Raw genomic sequence first — 16280 nt, 5'->3', positions numbered from 1 at the left:
TTCACATAACATGAAAGAACAGTAGAGGAAGAAAGGAAGAAGGCATGACATGTTTAAAAAACAGAAAGCTGGATTTCCTATAGTGGCTCAGCAGGTTAAGAACCCAACATAGTGGAGTTCCTGTCGTGGCGCAGTGGTTAACGAATCCGACTAGGAACCATGAGGTTGCGGGTTCGATCCCTGGCCTTGCTCAGTGGGTTAAGGATCTGGCATAGGCCGGCGGCTACAACTCCGATTCGACCCCTAGCCTGGGAAACTCCATATGCCACGGGAGCGGCCTTAGAAAAGGCAAAAAGACAAAAAAAAAACAAAAAAACAAAAAACAAAACCCAACATAGTATCCATGAAGATGCAAGTTCAATCCCTGGCTTCAATCAGTGGCTTTGGCATTGCCATGAGCTGTGGTGTAGATCACTGATGCAACTCGGATCTGGCATTGCTGTGGCTGTAGCACAGGCCTGCAGCTGCAGCTCTGATTTGACCTCTAGCTTGGGAACTTCCATATACCACGGATGTGGCCATAAAAAGAATAATAATAATAAACCCAGAAAGCTAAATATTGTATGTCACTTCTGTCATAACAGTAACATTAAATGTGACAAGATTGGAGTTCCCTTGGTGGCACAGTGGTTAATGAATCCGACTAGGAACGATGAGGTTGCTGATTCGATTCCTGCCCTCACTCAGTGGGTTAAGGATCTGGCGTGGCTGTGGCTGTGGTGTAGGCCGGCGGTGACAGCTCCGATTCAACCCCTAGCCTGGGAACCTCCATATGCCGTGGGAGCCATCCTAGAAAAGGCAAAAAGATAAAAAAATTTAAAAAATGTGACAAGATCTATTAAACAATCCAATCAAAAGATGGAAATTATCCAATTACATTTTTAAAAAATAACCAAATATACTATCTATACTTTATATTCAGAGATACAAATAGATTGAAAATAAAATGATGAAAAAAGGCATAACATACAAACAGCATCCATAAGAGAGCTAGAGTGGCTATACTAATATCAGACAAAATAGATTTCAAACATAAAATGTTATCAGATATAAAGATGGACATTTTGTATTGATAAAGTCCATCAGGAAACTATACAAATTATACCCATGTATGGACCTAAAAACAGCCACCAAAATGCATGAAACAAAAGCAAACAGGAAGGAGAAATAGACAACTTAATAATAGTTGGAAACTTCAGTATCCCGCTTTCAATAATAGGAAGATCAACAAGGAAATAGAAGAGGCTTTTTGTTTTTTGTCCTTTGTCTTTTTAGGGCCGCACCCCGGGCGTATGGAGATTCCCAGGCTAGGGGTCGAATGGGAACTGTAGCTGCTGACCTACACCACAGCCCCAGCAATGCAGGATCCTTAACCCACTGAGCAAGGCCAGGGATCGAACCTGCATTCTCATGGATATTAGTCAGGTTCATTAACCACTGAGCCACGATAGGAACTCCATAAATAGAAGAGTTGAAGAATGCTATAAACCAACTGGACCTGACAGATACATATATAACACTTCACCTCAAAAACAGTAATAATATTCTTCTCAAGTGCACATGAAATATTCTCCAGGATAGACCATATGTTAAACCATAAATAAAACCTCAACAATGTTCTCCAACCACGATGGAATTAAATGATAAACCAACAGCAGAAGGAAATTTGGGAAATTTACAAATATGTGGAAATTAAATAACACTCTCCAAAATAACAAAGGAGTAAAGAAGAAGTTACAAGGGAAATTAGAAAATGTCTTAAGGTGAAAATAAAAAATGCAAAAAATTGTGGGATGAAACTAAAGAGGTATTCAGAGGGAAAATTATGTTTATAAATTCTTATATTAAAATGGAGTAAATATCTCAAATTGGTAACCTGACCTTCCACCTTAAGAAGCTACAAAAGGGAATTCCTGTTGTGGCTCACCCATGAGGATGCAGGTTTGATCCCTGGTCTCGATCAGTGGGTCGGGGATCTGGCATTGCCGTGAGCTGTGGTGTAGGTCACAGATGCGGCTCAGATGTGGCACTGCTGTGGCTGCGGTGTAGTGGCATAGGCTGGCAGCTACAGCTCCAATTTGACCCCTAGCCTGGGAACTTCCATATGCTGAGGATGCAGCTCTTACCAAAAAAAAAAAAAACTACAAAAACACGGAGTTCCTGTCGTGGCTCAGCAGTAATGAACCTGACTAGTATTCATGAGGATGCGTGTTTGATCCCTGGCCTCGCTCAGTGGCTTAAGGATCCAGAATTGCCCTGAGCTATGGTATAGGTCACAGATGTGACTGGGATCTGGTGTGGCTGTGGCTGTGGCGCAGGCCAGCAGCTACAGCTCCCATTGGACCCCTATCCTGGGAACTTGCATATGCTGAGGATGCAGCCCTAAAAAAAAAAAAAAAAAAAAAACAACTACAAAACAAGAGCAAGCTAAACCTAAATCAAGCAGAAAGAAAGATCAGAATGAAGATGAGACAGAGAATATAAAAACAATAGGGAAATCAGTGAACCCAAAAATTGGCTCTTTGAAAGGAACAACAAAAATTAATAAAACAATAAAGAATGCAGTTTATATTGGCTTCAAAATGAGTATCTAGGAGTAAATTTAACAGAAGTACATGCTAGAGCTGTATACTGAAAACTACAAAATATTGTTAAACGAGATTAAAGAAGACCTAAACAGATGGAAGAAGACATTTCATGTCTCTGGATCAGCAGATCTAATGTTAACAACATTAAATTGTTAAGACAGCAATACTCCTCAAATTGAGCCATAGATTCAATGCAGTTCCTATCAAAATTTCAGCTGGCTTCTCTGCAGGCAGCCAGTGGAGGAATATGACACAAAGAAAAAGGAAAATGAGAAGAAACTATGTAGTTAGAAAATATTTCCTCGCATGTAAACCCTAACAGAATCTTTACTGAATGAGTGAATACAGGTTTGGAATAAGAATTTGATTCCTGGAGGGAATAACCAGAAGTATGTACAGAACCAATAAGTAAAATCCACTCATTGTCTCTTGTTAACATAATCATTCTTTTCTGACTGCCTCTTATTTGCAGGATTTTGTTCCCTTATCCTCATGTAGCATAGTTAATTAAGCGCCTTTCAGTCAAGGAGCTTATACTTTAGTGGGAGACTTACCATATACACACATACAGAGTAGAAAGTAATAAATGTTACAGAGAGAGTGCTCAAGTGCTCTTGGAATTCAGAAGTGGCATTTGAGCTGGACAGAGACATGAAGTATTGAGAGAAAGTGTATTTCAGTCAAAAGAAGCAGCATGAGAAATCATGGGGGCAATCTCTGAGGCTGGTGTCTTTGAAGGGACGTAGTGAGCGAGAAATAATAGGGGCAAATTATATCCCAGCTCTGCCACTTGCTTGGTACATGACCTTCAGAAAGTTATTTATTTATTTGTTTGTTTTAAGATGAGAGTTGCAACGTTTATTTCAGGTTCTCTCTTGTTTTTTTTTTTTTTTTTGTATTTTTTTTCTTTTTTCCACACAGGCAGTATGTGGGAATTCCTGGGCCAGGGATTGAACCTATGCCGCACAGCAGCATCCAGAGCCACAGCAGTGAGAACACAGGAGCCTCAACCCGCTAGGCCATCAGAGAACTCCCCAGAAAGTTATTTAACCTCTCTAGGCCCGAGCGTCCTCTTTTAAACATGCAGAGGAAAATTCCTCCTACCTCAGGGTTATTGGGTGAGACCCTACACAGGAAGACTTCTCGCACTATCTGGCACAGAGTAAATAAATGCTGAGTAAATGTTTCCTGTGTTCGGGACTGGAAAAGCTTGCATACCAAGCTAAGACATTTGAGCTTTCATGTTGTGGGGACCAATACCTAAAGATTGCAAATAGGGAGGTGACATAATCAGAGCAATACCTTAGGAAGATTAACTTGGCAGTGTGACATGGGGAGACTGGAGGAAGCCATTGCAATAATCTGGGGGAGGTCATGAGAGCTTGAACTTGAGTATTGTTAGTGGCTCCGTAAAATTCCTCAGAATCTGGTGGTGTCTTTACACAAGTAGGAAGCATAGGAGAGGAAGCAGGTATGAAGTTAAAAAAAAAAAAAAACAACCCTGAAATTGAAAGGTGAGTTTTATACCTACCAGCTGAGATAACCACTGGGACCTCCAGAAAGAAATGTGTGACAGGCAGTTGGAAATTCAGTACTGGAGATCAGGGCTGGGAAGATGATTTGGAAGTTATCTTCTAGAAGTTAGAGCCCAAAGGTTGTATGAGATTACCAAAGAAACAAAACGTAAGGACAGAAGAGAGGGTCATTAAGGACAGAACCCTTAGAGGTGGGAAAAGGAAGAGAGGGCAGATCCCAGGTTAAAGGATCCGACATTACCATAGTTGTGGCCTAAGTTGCAGCTGGAGCTCAGATTCAGTCCCAGGCCTGAGAACTACATGCCTCGGGTTTGGCTGGGGGGGAAGAAAAAAAAAAAAAAAAGATGGATACATGTGTTCTTATTTAGCCCTTAAGTCCTTTTCACTTTCCCCTAAGGCTGACACACCATAGCAAGATCTATCCAGATGGCAGACCGGTTTGATTGATTTCTGAGTGAACACTAGTTTTGAAGAAATTTGGGTATCATAAGACGTTAAGGTTTGAGATGCCTTACAGATATTCCCAGAACTTCCCGAGAAACATGGTCAGCCTTGAGATATGGTGGCCAGTCACCTGCCTGGCTCTTTCTCATTGAAACTTTTTGAAAGTTAATTTTTACCTCGAAATGTCTTGGTTTTCTGGAGAGAGCACAGAATGTTTATAAGGATAAAAGGGGGGATCCCATCCTGCTGCATGATATTAAATTGACTACGGATTTCCCTGGCCTCAGTTTTGTTTTGTTGTTGTTGTTGTTAGTTCCTTCAACCTTCAGTGTTTAGAGCAGCCAGAAATGGAAGGTGATTTGAGGTCACTGTCCTGGGCTTTCCTGAGGAATGGAGGGAGTGCCTCTTTGCCCCAACAGACAGACAGGAATTCTTTTGCCCGAAGTGAGGAATGGCTTGAATTGGCCAATTCAGTTTCTTTGTTTCTGACTAGGGTCCTGCGTTTTAATTAACTCTTACAAGTGGATAATGGGCAATAACCACAATCCAGTTGGCTGGCAAAAGCATCGTGTGGTGATCCATTGCAATATAAAAATGTGCGTTGAGTCTTTGATACTGGAAGGGTTTTGTGACACTTTAAAATAAACGAGCTGGCTCGGTCTCCTCCACTTATTCCACTAGGCTTTTTACGACCTTTTCTTCCATTCTCATGTTGGGGAATTTGGCGTGCATATTTTTTGTTTATTTGTTTTCCTTCCTTTCCTTGTCTTTCGCAAACTTCAAAGTCCGGCTGGTTTCCATCCGGTTTCAATCCTATTTTCAGAAATCCTACCAAGCCCAGCCTGGTACTCTTATATCCAGATGCTGATTCTTCACACCTTTCGATTTCCTCTCTCCCTTAAGACCAATTGCTATCTCAGCGAATGACATGAGGGAAGGGGCTGGGGCTTGAGGGTTTAGGTGTATGCTAACCAGAAATGCTCTGTGAATAAGAGCGAGAGTCACTTTTAATATGAAAAATTGGAAGCAGGGCTCCATAGATAAGAATATAGGTAGCTTGTGTTGTGATAGCTTAAAATGTAATTTCCTCTTCTTCTTGCAGTAAGTACAAATGGATCCTAGGTGAGGAACCTGTGGAGAAACGAAGGAAGCTCCAGAATGAGATGACAACACCTCCGCTAGATTATTCCATGCCGGGCCCTTACAGGAGGGTAGAGGCAGCAGTTGCCTACCCAGAAGGGGAGAACAGCCATGATAAATCCAGTTCTGAGAGAAGCACACCACCGTACCTTTCCCCAGAATACCCAGAAGCTGTTAAGAGTACCAGTCAGAGCAGGGAGGTTTCAGTTCTGTATGCAGGGGCCCAAGACCCACACCAGGGGTCCCTGCTCCCTGAAGAATTAGAAGATCAGATGCCAAGATTGGTAGCAGAAGAATCTAACAGAGGCAGCACACACATAAACAAGGAAGAAGTAAGCAAGGGACCTTTCGTAGCTGTTGTCGGTGTTGCAAAAGGTGTTAGAGATTCGGGAGCTCCCATTCAGCTGATCCCTTTTAACAGAGAGGAGCTTGCTGAGCGACGAAAAGCAGTTGAATCCTGGAACCCCCCAGCGCCTTACTCTGCTGTGGCCTCTGCTGCAACCCCTGCTGCAGCCGCCGGGGAGAAAGGAAAAGGCTGTGAGGAGAGTGGAGGACGTAATACACCAAAGATGAAGAACCAAAGAGAGCTGGAAGAACTGAAGAGAACCACAGAGAAGTTGGAACGTGTTTTGGCAGAAAGGAATATGTTTCAGCAAAAGGTTAGGGTAACACCTTACCACTAGGAAGGAGAGTTCGTTGTAATCAAGGGAGCCGAGAGATGGAACGTCAATGATCTCATGTTCTGAGGCCTTTATTTATTCATTTATGTATGTATGTATGTGTGTATTTATTTATTTTTGTCTGGCAGCCCACAGCATATGGAGGTTCCCAGGCTAGGGGATCTAATTGGAGCTGTAGCTGCCAGCCTACGCCAGAGCCACAGCAACACGGGATCCAAGCCGCGTCTGTGACCTACACCACAGCTCACGGCAACACCGGATCCTTAACCCACTGATCGAGGCCAGGGATCGAACCCACAACCTCATGGTTCCCAGTCGGTTTCGTTAACCACTGAGCCAAGACGGGACCTCCTAGGCCTTTAAACAAAATAAGCCATGGAATGATTCTATGGTATGTCTCAGAGCGAACTCTGATCAGCCCTCCCTCCCATATATTGGGTTTAAAAAGGTCCAAAAGTAGAAGAATATGTGTAGAGGAATCACCACAGGGTGAACATATTCAGGAAATTTGGGGCCACTTTCTTTAAAGAAGTTTAAAGTATGTGGGGTTATTGAATTTCTGTTTCTCGGGACTGCAGGTGGAGGAGCTGGAACAGGAGAGGAATCACTGGCATTCTGAATTCAAGAAAGTCCAACACGAATTGGTGACCTATAGTACCCAGGAGACGGAAGGCTTGTATTGGAGCAAGAAACACATGGGTTATCGCCAGGCTGAATTCCAGATTCTGAAAGCTGAGCTGGAAAGAACCAAAGAGGAAAAGCAGGAGCTAAAGGAGAAACTGAAGGAGACAGAGACACACCTGGAAGTGCTGCAGAAGGCTCAGGTCTCCTACCGGACCCCAGAGGGAGATGACCTAGAAAGGTTAATTACTAGGGTTTAGTTACCAGCTTGTGAGTGCTAATGGGAAGCCTCCCTTAGGACGACCCCCCACCCCCCGCCACCACCGCGCGCGCGCGCGCGCCCCATTACTGGTTATAGCTAAGGGAAGAAGCCTTCATTAATTCCTAGGCCACCAAGGATCGATTGAGGAAATCACTTCTTAGAGAGCTGCAGCCAGTCTCCCGGTGCTTGGTGGCATTGTGCTTCCTTCTTTCTTTCTAGCTAATGGAAACGTAATTGTTGAGAAATGTAGGCCCATTTTGAAGGAGCTTCATTTTGTTCTGTTGGCTAACGACTTCATGTCATCTCTTCTCCTGTCCCTCACTCCTTCATACAGGGCTTTGGCAAAGCTTACGCGGCTGCGTATCCACGTCAGCTATCTCCTTACTTCTGTCCTCCCTCACTTGGAGCTTCGTGAGATCGGGTTTGACTCAGAACAAGTGGATGGGATCCTGTATACGGTGCTGGAGGCAAATCACATACTGGACTGAGCACCAGCTACTCTGTGTCCCCTTCTCTACACTTCTCTTCTCCTTTCCTCCCTCTCTCTCTCTCTCTCTCTCTCTCTCTTGCTTGCTCTCTCTCTCTCTCTCTCTTGCTTGCTCTCTCTCGCTCTCTCTCTCTCTCTCTCTCTCTCTCTCTCTCTCTCTCTCTCTGCCTCTCTCTTTCTCTCACTCTCTCACCCTTAGGCCTTACGTGGAGACTGAGTAAATCCTGGCTCTTAATCAGTCTGCTGCTTATTCAGTCTTGATGTGGAGAAAGAGGCTAATTAAATAGGCTTTCAAGAGTTCCAGAAACAGAGAAGCAATAGCCACCAAACCAGGTGACAGGAAAGCTTTTAACGTCCATGCCTCAGACACTTGGCCTATTTCATATCCTTTCTGAAATAATTTCTCTTCATTTAAGTTAAATCAATGAGCACATATTGGGTCCAATATACCAGGTGTTTGGGGATAAGAGAAGAAGGTCTAACTCATGGACTCCGCCCTCAAGGATCTAACAGTCTAGTTGAAAACATGAGACACACACCATGTCAAGTGACTTGTACAAGTGAGCGGCGCAAACATGGTAGACGAGCTCTGGGGGAGGAAAGTCAGGGAAGGCATCAGTCAGAAATGGGATCCCAACTAAGGTTTGAAGGACGGGCCTGACAGCACTGTTGACAGCGGTTGTTCTTGACATGGTAGGACTCTGGTTGATGTTTTTTTCTCTCTCCTATCTTCCTGCCTTTTTCAAATTTTCTATAATAAACCTGTTACTCTTCTTACATTGGAAAAAAAATAAATTGTTTTTAAAAAGAATGAGTAGGCTTGGATTTAGCTATCAAATGAGAGACTGTGTGAAAATACAGGGTGCTGTTTATACTGATAATTTATGTTCTATTTAGCATTATCTCTGAAAGAAGAGCATGAACCCAGGTGCAGAAAAGGCCGGAATGTAAAAAATGCTTCTGGCAGGAGGGGTGGGTTAATGTGAAGGCAACTAAGGTTAAATCATGACCCATCTACCCACCTCCTCTGTGGTGTTTGCGTTTTTCACAAGGAATGCTTGAAAAATCTTCAAGGCTCGAATTTTAAAAATGGGCATCACCAAACTCGGGCATTTGCAGTAGTGGGGGAGGTAGGTTAGAGCAGCGAGGTCTATTTGATAGCCCTCAGAGTACACTTCCCACTTTTCAGGCTAGGGCTGGATGAGGGGGTAGCTCCCATGTTAGCAGAAATAGTAAAACCTATCCCCTTGTAAAAGTAGATATTTTGTTTATTTCTTTATTGTATTTATATAGTGTATACACTCCAAAGAGTTCAAAGTACTCTCCGAAAGGCATTGGCCAATGAACCCATAAAAGTATACCAACGGTGAAAAATAGCAAGTAATGGAGAAATTATTACAGGAAGGTGGGATCGAGCAGTCGCAAAAGGATTAGCTAGTCCGGAGGAATGTTTTGGATATTTGTTCTGTTTCTCATCTGCAGAGTTACTTCAGAAGACACTCGCAAACTTAACTTTAACTTTTTTGGGGGGGGAACCACACCTGCAGCATGTGGAAATTCCTGGGCCAGGGATCGAACCTGCGCTATAGCAGCAACCAAAGCTGTAGCCGTGACAACACTGCATCCTTAACCCACTGTGTCACAGAGGAACTCCCACTTTAACTTCTTTGAAAGGAGGCCCATCATAGATATGCCAGTGGGGACCACAGGGAATAGGGGGAGACCAGAGCCATGCGTCACCACTGGAATGAATGCTTAAAGCTACCCCTTGTCCCCTTCCCTCACCTCACTGCAGCTCTTCCCTGCCACATGATGAATGCTTATGTCAGACAGGCCATGGTATGGACAGCTCTTGTCTAAATACAAATCTACTGTGGGAAGGAGGTCACATTCATCCTCCCAGGGATACTTGTTCTTCAGATCAGGGCTGTGAAAGGGTGGGAGTTTGCACAGATACGCGCAAGGTCGGGGCTGGGGTGGGGGGGGTGCTATAGGGAAAAATTCAAAGCACTGACGATTCAGTCAGAAGGTGGGAGGGAGAGAGAATGAATAGGGTGTGGGTGTGAGGGGTCAGAGTAGGAGTACAGGCAGCTGAGCTTTAAAAGGAAAAAGGTGGGAGTTCCCGTCGTGGTGCAGTGGTTAACGAATCCGACTAGGAACCATGAGGTTGTGGGTTCGATCCCTGCCCTTGCTCAGTGGGTTGGGGATCCAGTGTTGCCGTGAGCTGTGGTGTAGGTTGCAGATGCGGCTCGGATCCTGCATTGCTGTGGTTCTGGCGTAGGCCGGTGGCTACAGCTCTGATGAGACCCCTAGCCTGGGAACCTCCATATGCTGTGGGAGTGGCCCAAGAAATGGCAAAATAAATAAATAAATAAAATGAAAAAGGTGGGAAAATTTGACTCCTCTTTACTAGGGCTTACTCTCAGCCCATTTCCTAGTCGTCTTCTAGCAACAGTCCATGCACTGCAATACCCGAGCTACCTATTACCTGTTTACAGTGAAACCTAACCTGCAGGAGGTCCCTTTAAACAAATGCCGTGGTGGAGCAATTGAAAAGTGTCACCCAGGAGTTCCCTTCGTGGCTCAGTGGTGCACGAGCCCGACTAGGATCCATGAGAGTGCAGGTTCAATCCCTGGCCTCACTCAGCGGCTTAAGGAGCCAGCGTTGCCATGAGCTGTGGTGTAGGCCAGCCAGCTCTGATTGGACCCCTAGCCTGGAAACCTCCATATATGTGGGTTTGGCCCTGAAAAGAAAAAAAACGGGGGGGGGGGTCCCCCAGCCTTACCAGAGTATATGATATAGTGTGGAGGCGGAAGACACCGAGAAAAAAGTGGGTGTCTCCTCCCGGCTATCCTATTAGGTTAACATAATCAGAATTCTCCTTTCAAAGGTCTTACATTTGCCCTTTAACTTTCCATTTCCACAGTCAGCATTTAGGTCTTTACTACCTCATGCCTTCCTGATTGAAATAGATTCTCGACTGGCCTCCCTTGTCTCCTATTCTCATTCATTCAGTCCACTCTACTCACTGTCACAAAATTGCTTTAAATCATCAAGGTGGGCCTCTGCCCAAAGACTTGCTAGTACTTCCAGTTGCCCACAAAGTGCAATACAAATCGCCATTTGGTTTCAACCATGCTCTCAAGACGCTTCCAGCATTCCAGACACAAACCCCATTCCACCCAAATGGAGCGATTTTTCAGTTTTTTGAACCTGACCTGAGATTTTCTCTTTTGGCACTTTTCCCATTCCAGTCCCTTTGCCTGGAATGTTTTCCTTCATCATCATTCCTTTGGCTCACATATCACCCTTTTTCCTGGAAATTGCTTTGTTTAATCTGGTCAGGTGTGACGTTATCCTTGAACATACAAGTTTTGTGTCACTTACAGGCTCTTATCACAAATTTCCTGGTCCTGTGTTCCGTATGAGGTGCACCTTCTCGTATTCAGCTGCATACTTGATATCAACAATTCCATGTCTCACAGACGTTTCAAAGAAAACACGTTTAAAATAAATAGTGACACACACACAGAAAACAAACTTATAATTACCAAAGGGGAAGGGGGAAAGGGGAGAGATAAATTAGGAGTTTGGGATTCACAGATTTACACTACTGTATATAAAGTAGATAACAAGGACTTACGGTATATCACAGGGAATTATATTCAATATCTTGTAATAAACCATAATGGAAAAGAATGTGAAAAAGAATATATATATAAAACTGAACCACTTTTCTGTACACCAGAGACTACTAACACAATATTGTAAATCAACTATACCTCAATTAAAAAAAAATGTGTTTTGGTCTTTTTAGGACTGCACCCACGACATATGGAAGCTCCCAGGCTAGGGGTGGAATCGGAGCCGGAGCTGCTGGCCTACACCATAGCCCCAGCAACGTGGGATCTGATCTGCATCTGTGACCTACACCGCAGCTCGTGGCAACACCAGATCCTTAACCCACTAAGCAAAGCCAGGGATTGAACCTGCATTCTCATGGATACTAGTTGGGCTCGTTACTGCTGAGCTATGATGGGAACTGCTAAATTGGTTTCCTGATTCAATCTTTCCAACAAATAAGAAAAAGTGTGGGAGTTCCCCTTGTGGCTCAGGGAACTTAGAGTGAGTCTCTTAAAGAGCTCATGGGTTTGATTTCAAATTCTTTTTCAAAAGGGGCATTTTATTTTAAGGGCCGCACTTGCGGCATACGGAAGTTCCCAGGCTAGGGGTCAAACCGGAACTGTAGCCACTGGCCTATGTCACAGCCACAGCAACTCCAGATCCAAGCCACGTCTGCCACCTACACATCAAGGCAATGCCAGATCCTTAAGCCCCTGATTGGGCCAGGGATCACAACTGCATCTTCATGGATATGAGTTGGGTTGTTTACTGCTGACCCACGAGAGGGACTCCTTTTTTTTTTTTTTTTGGCTTAAAAAATTTTTTTAAATAATCAGTGACACACACCCTGGGTCTGTTCCTTCCCCCAATTTTCATCATTTTAGAAAATGGCACCTCCACCCACCCGGTCACTTAAGCTAGAAACCTGGAAGTCATCCTTAAGTTTTCTCTTCTCTATTCCCACACATCCAGGCTGACAGACTGACAGAAGTTCTGTGAATTCTGTCTTCAAAGTATGTCTTGACTCTACTCATGTTTATCACATCCGCCTTAGTCGAAGCTGCCGTCATCTCACACAGATCATTGCAACTCCTAACTGGTTCCTTGCTTCCATTCTTGTTCCCACAATTGTATTATCACTATAACCAGAGTGATTTTTTTAAAATGCAAATGAGATCATGTGACTCCCTGCTTAAAGCCCTTCAAAGACTTCTCATTGCACTTAGAAGAAGATCCACACGGAGTTCCCGTCATGGCGCAGTGGTTAACGAATCCGACTAGGAACCATGAGGTTTAGGGTTCGATCCCTGGCCTTGCTCAGTGGGTTAAGGATCTGGCGTTGCCATGAGCTGTGGTGCAGACCACAGATGCGGGTCGGATCCCGTGTTGCTGTGGCCCTGGCATAGGCGGGTTGCTACAGCTCTGATTAGACCCCTAGCCTGGGAATCTCCATGTGCTGCGGGAAGCGGCCCTAGAAAAGAAAAAAGAAAAAAAAAAAAAGAATAAGATCCACACTCTTTAAGTAGATATCCTGCAAGACCCCTGACTACTTCTGCTTCATCTCTTGCAACTCTTTACTGTATCTCAATTTCCCCCTTGCTAACTGTGGTCTTCCCAAGGAAATGGTTCAGGCTCTTACATAGAGCCTTTCCCCATGCTATTTCCTCTCTTGCAATGCTGGTGTTTCCAGTCTTGGCATGATCACTATTCCTTCCTCATCCTCTGTCTACCCTGTTCTATCCCCATTTCTTGTTTAATTTAACCCACAGCAATTTTCAAAAGTTGCAGTTGTATATTTGGCCATGTAATTTCATTTATTCAACAAATATGTATTGGGCTCCTACTATGTGCTATGTGCTATACAGTGGAGAACGCAACACGCACAGCCTCTGTCTGCCTCTTTCACTATTAAGTTCCATGAGAGAAAGGGCCACGCCTGTTTTTGCCAATTGCTGTATCCCAGAGCTTATCATAGTACCTGGAATATAGTACATATCTATAAATTGTTGTTAGCGAATGATCGAAAGTACAGGAACTGTGCTTTGCTCATATCTCCATCTCCCTCAAGAGCCTGGAACAGGGTGTCACTTATAGAAGGGGTTGGATAAATGCAGTATGAGTGAGACAGACAACAATCCTGGGCATTAAACTCTAAATATGAAAGACTGAGACAATACCTGCTATAGGTCATGAGAGGCAAACAGCGTGAGCTGGAGTAGCCTAGGGTTTCTCTTTAGCCGATCTTTGAAAGGCTACCAAAGGAGAAAGTGAATATGGGTTTTACCACAAACACTTGAGCATGATCACAAGGACGCTCCCTAGTTTGCAACTTTAAAATACTAAGAATTACAAAGTATAATCAGGGGACATCTGTAAAGACCAGATCTTGAGAATGAGAACTCAAAGAAAAAAACATTCTGAGAAATCTTCTCTTTTGCCAAGTGCAGTGATAGTTGATCTCAAGGGAAGAAAGAGGAGCTATCCTCTTTCAAAGACCAGAAGGAAATAGTCATACCTCATTTCATTGTGCTTTGCAGATACTGTGTTTTTTTTAACGAATTGAAAATTTGCGGCAACCCTGGTGGAGCAAGTCTATTGCCGCCATTTTTCCCATAGCATTTGCTCACTTCCTGCCTCTGTGTCACATCTGGGGAATTCTTGTGATATTTTACACTTTTTCACTTGTTATACTTGTTATGGTGATCTCTGATCAGTGAGCTTTGATGCTCCTACAAGTCACTGAAGGCTCAGATGATGGTTAGCATTTTTTTGCAATGAAGTATTTTCTAATTAAGGTCTGTACATTGTTTTTTTAGACATAATGGCATTGCACACTTAACAGACTACAGTAGAGTGTAAACACCACTTTTATATGCATGGGAAACCAAAAAAAAACCCATGTGACCTGCTTTGTTGACATGTCTGCTTTATTGCCGTGGTCTGGAACCAAACCTGCACTATCTCTAAGGTGTGCCTACAAGTTCCCCCCACATGTTGGAAAGTCAGTACAGTTGGCCCACCAAATCCACGAGTTCTGCATCCCCAAATTCAACCAACTATGGATTATTCTAAAAAATCCAAAAAGTTCCAAAAAGCAAAACTTGATTTGGCCATGTGCGGGCAAATATTTACTTACGTAGCATTTCCATTTGATTTACAACTATTTACATAGCATCTATGTTGTATCAGGTATTATAAGTAACCTAGAGATGAGTTAAACATAGGGAAGGACTGTGGAGAGGTTTTATGTAAATTCTACACCATTTTATGTAAAGGACTTGAGCATCCATGGATCCCGGAACTAATCCTCCACGGATACAAAGGGACAACTGTATGTATGTGCTTGTTGGATGAATAAATGGGCATCTCGCTGAGGACCAGGTAGGACACTTTTTGGCCCCAGGGTATAGGAAGATTTGCTTGCCAATGTCCAGTGATTGCAAATAATCTGGAGTAACGATTTAGAGACAGAGGCTTAATTGGCAGGCTCTCAATTCCCGGGGTAATCTCCAGAGAGAACATGTTTCAGGGTTCTGTACTATGAATTAAAACCTCTCTCCGTAGTGTTGTGTTAGGAATAAATCATGGGAGTATGCTCAGGAAAGCTAGAGGTGAACTCAAGCTAAGTCAAGTATAATTTCCCTAAAAGAATAACTTGTGCTTGGTGACAAGGACATCCTTAGCTCATGACTTATCTTAGGCAGAGAGGAAATTCAGGACCCATACTTTCTGAATCAAAAGTCAGGCTGGATAATAAACTATACAATTAGAAAGAATTGACTTAGATAGTCTTGGGTATGTTAAAACTTTAGTCCTTAAGCGAGACATAAATAGCATTCGTTTTCTAATGGAAAATAAAATTTGCAGAAGAAATGTGTTTTATTACTTGCCTCTATCCCCAAGCCCAAAGTTTTGATGTGAATCACCAGAAATCCCCGAGCCACTTTTAGACAGTAGTTCAAGTGTTTTGGGTGCCTTCCTTGTGCCAAACACATTCCTTGCACCTGCTCATTGAGTCGTCAGGGGCAGGCAAAATGACTTTAGGCAGAGGCTCAGGAAAGTGTTCCCAAAGGACTGATCTTTCACATGGGCTATGGAAACCTGTAAGGATTGGAAAGATGGAGTTGTATGCAGAGGGTTTTCCAAGTGTAGGGAATAGTATAAGCAAACTGACAAGCCTGGGTAGAGGGTGAATAAGGGAGCACCCAAGACAGTTTGAGGAATGGTGAATTATTCAATTGGGAGCATAAGAAACAGAAGGGACCAAGGGCTTGGAATGCCAGAAAGGGCATGGGGGCTATGCTAAATCTGTTTAATGCCAGAGCCTTTGTAGGGTATGAGTTAGGAGAGTGACAGCTGAAATCTCCCCAACTGTTGTTGAATTGGGGAAATCAACCCCTGTTTGCAGTTCCCTTGGACTAAGCTTTTCTCTAGCACTGGGACCTGATTGATTACAGTTTTATTCCAGCCCAGATTTTCACAAATCTGGATGAAATTCAAGGAGTCACCACCACCTCTTTCCTCTCCAACCTCTCAAGTCTGTTTCTCCTTTGGCTTCTGTTCGTTGAATCTGATGAGTGGACGCCTATTCGAAGTCTTCAAGATCTTCATTCAGACTTTGGGGCTGACTCTTGAGAAGTTTTGGCCTGGGAAAGAATATCCCCTTGCTACTTCAGATTCTGCTCTGTGGTGGAAAATATATCGTGTCATCTACCTCCATTCCCCAAGGACACACACATTTTAGTGTGTTTTAGGTCACCAGTATGCTTAGAAGAGCAGTTACCCATTTGTTGAGGACCCATGACATGCCACGATCACACCAAGGGGCAGGTATAAGCCCTGTTTTATGGATGAGGAAACTAAAGTGTAAAGAATGAAGGTGCAAATTGACAGAACAC

General features: G+C 43.6%; 1 protein-coding gene across 3 annotated transcripts in view; it reads left to right on the top strand.

The window, feature by feature from the left end:
• Window positions 1-7827, top strand: part of MORC4 (MORC family CW-type zinc finger 4) — a 56599-nt gene extending 48772 nt beyond the window's left edge. For 2 of the 3 annotated variants that reach the window (XM_047765203.1, XM_047765205.1), the window contains 3 exons: window positions 5670-6366; window positions 6966-7249; window positions 7605-7827. In XM_047765203.1, the coding sequence (XP_047621159.1) occupies window positions 5670-6366; window positions 6966-7249; window positions 7605-7758 (1135 nt within the window). In that variant the 3' untranslated portion in view covers window positions 7759-7827. The remainder of the gene's footprint in view (window positions 1-5669; window positions 6367-6965; window positions 7250-7604) is intronic. The other variant, XM_047765204.1, reaches the window with a different exon arrangement.
• The last annotated feature ends 8453 nt before the right edge of the window (window positions 7828-16280 follow it).

Source organism: Phacochoerus africanus, chromosome X, assembly GCF_016906955.1.
Source record: "Phacochoerus africanus isolate WHEZ1 chromosome X, ROS_Pafr_v1, whole genome shotgun sequence".
Taxonomy (NCBI): domain Eukaryota; kingdom Metazoa; phylum Chordata; class Mammalia; order Artiodactyla; family Suidae; genus Phacochoerus; species Phacochoerus africanus.
Note: the sequence above shows the minus strand (reverse complement) of the source record. Positions and strands in the feature narration are given on the sequence as shown.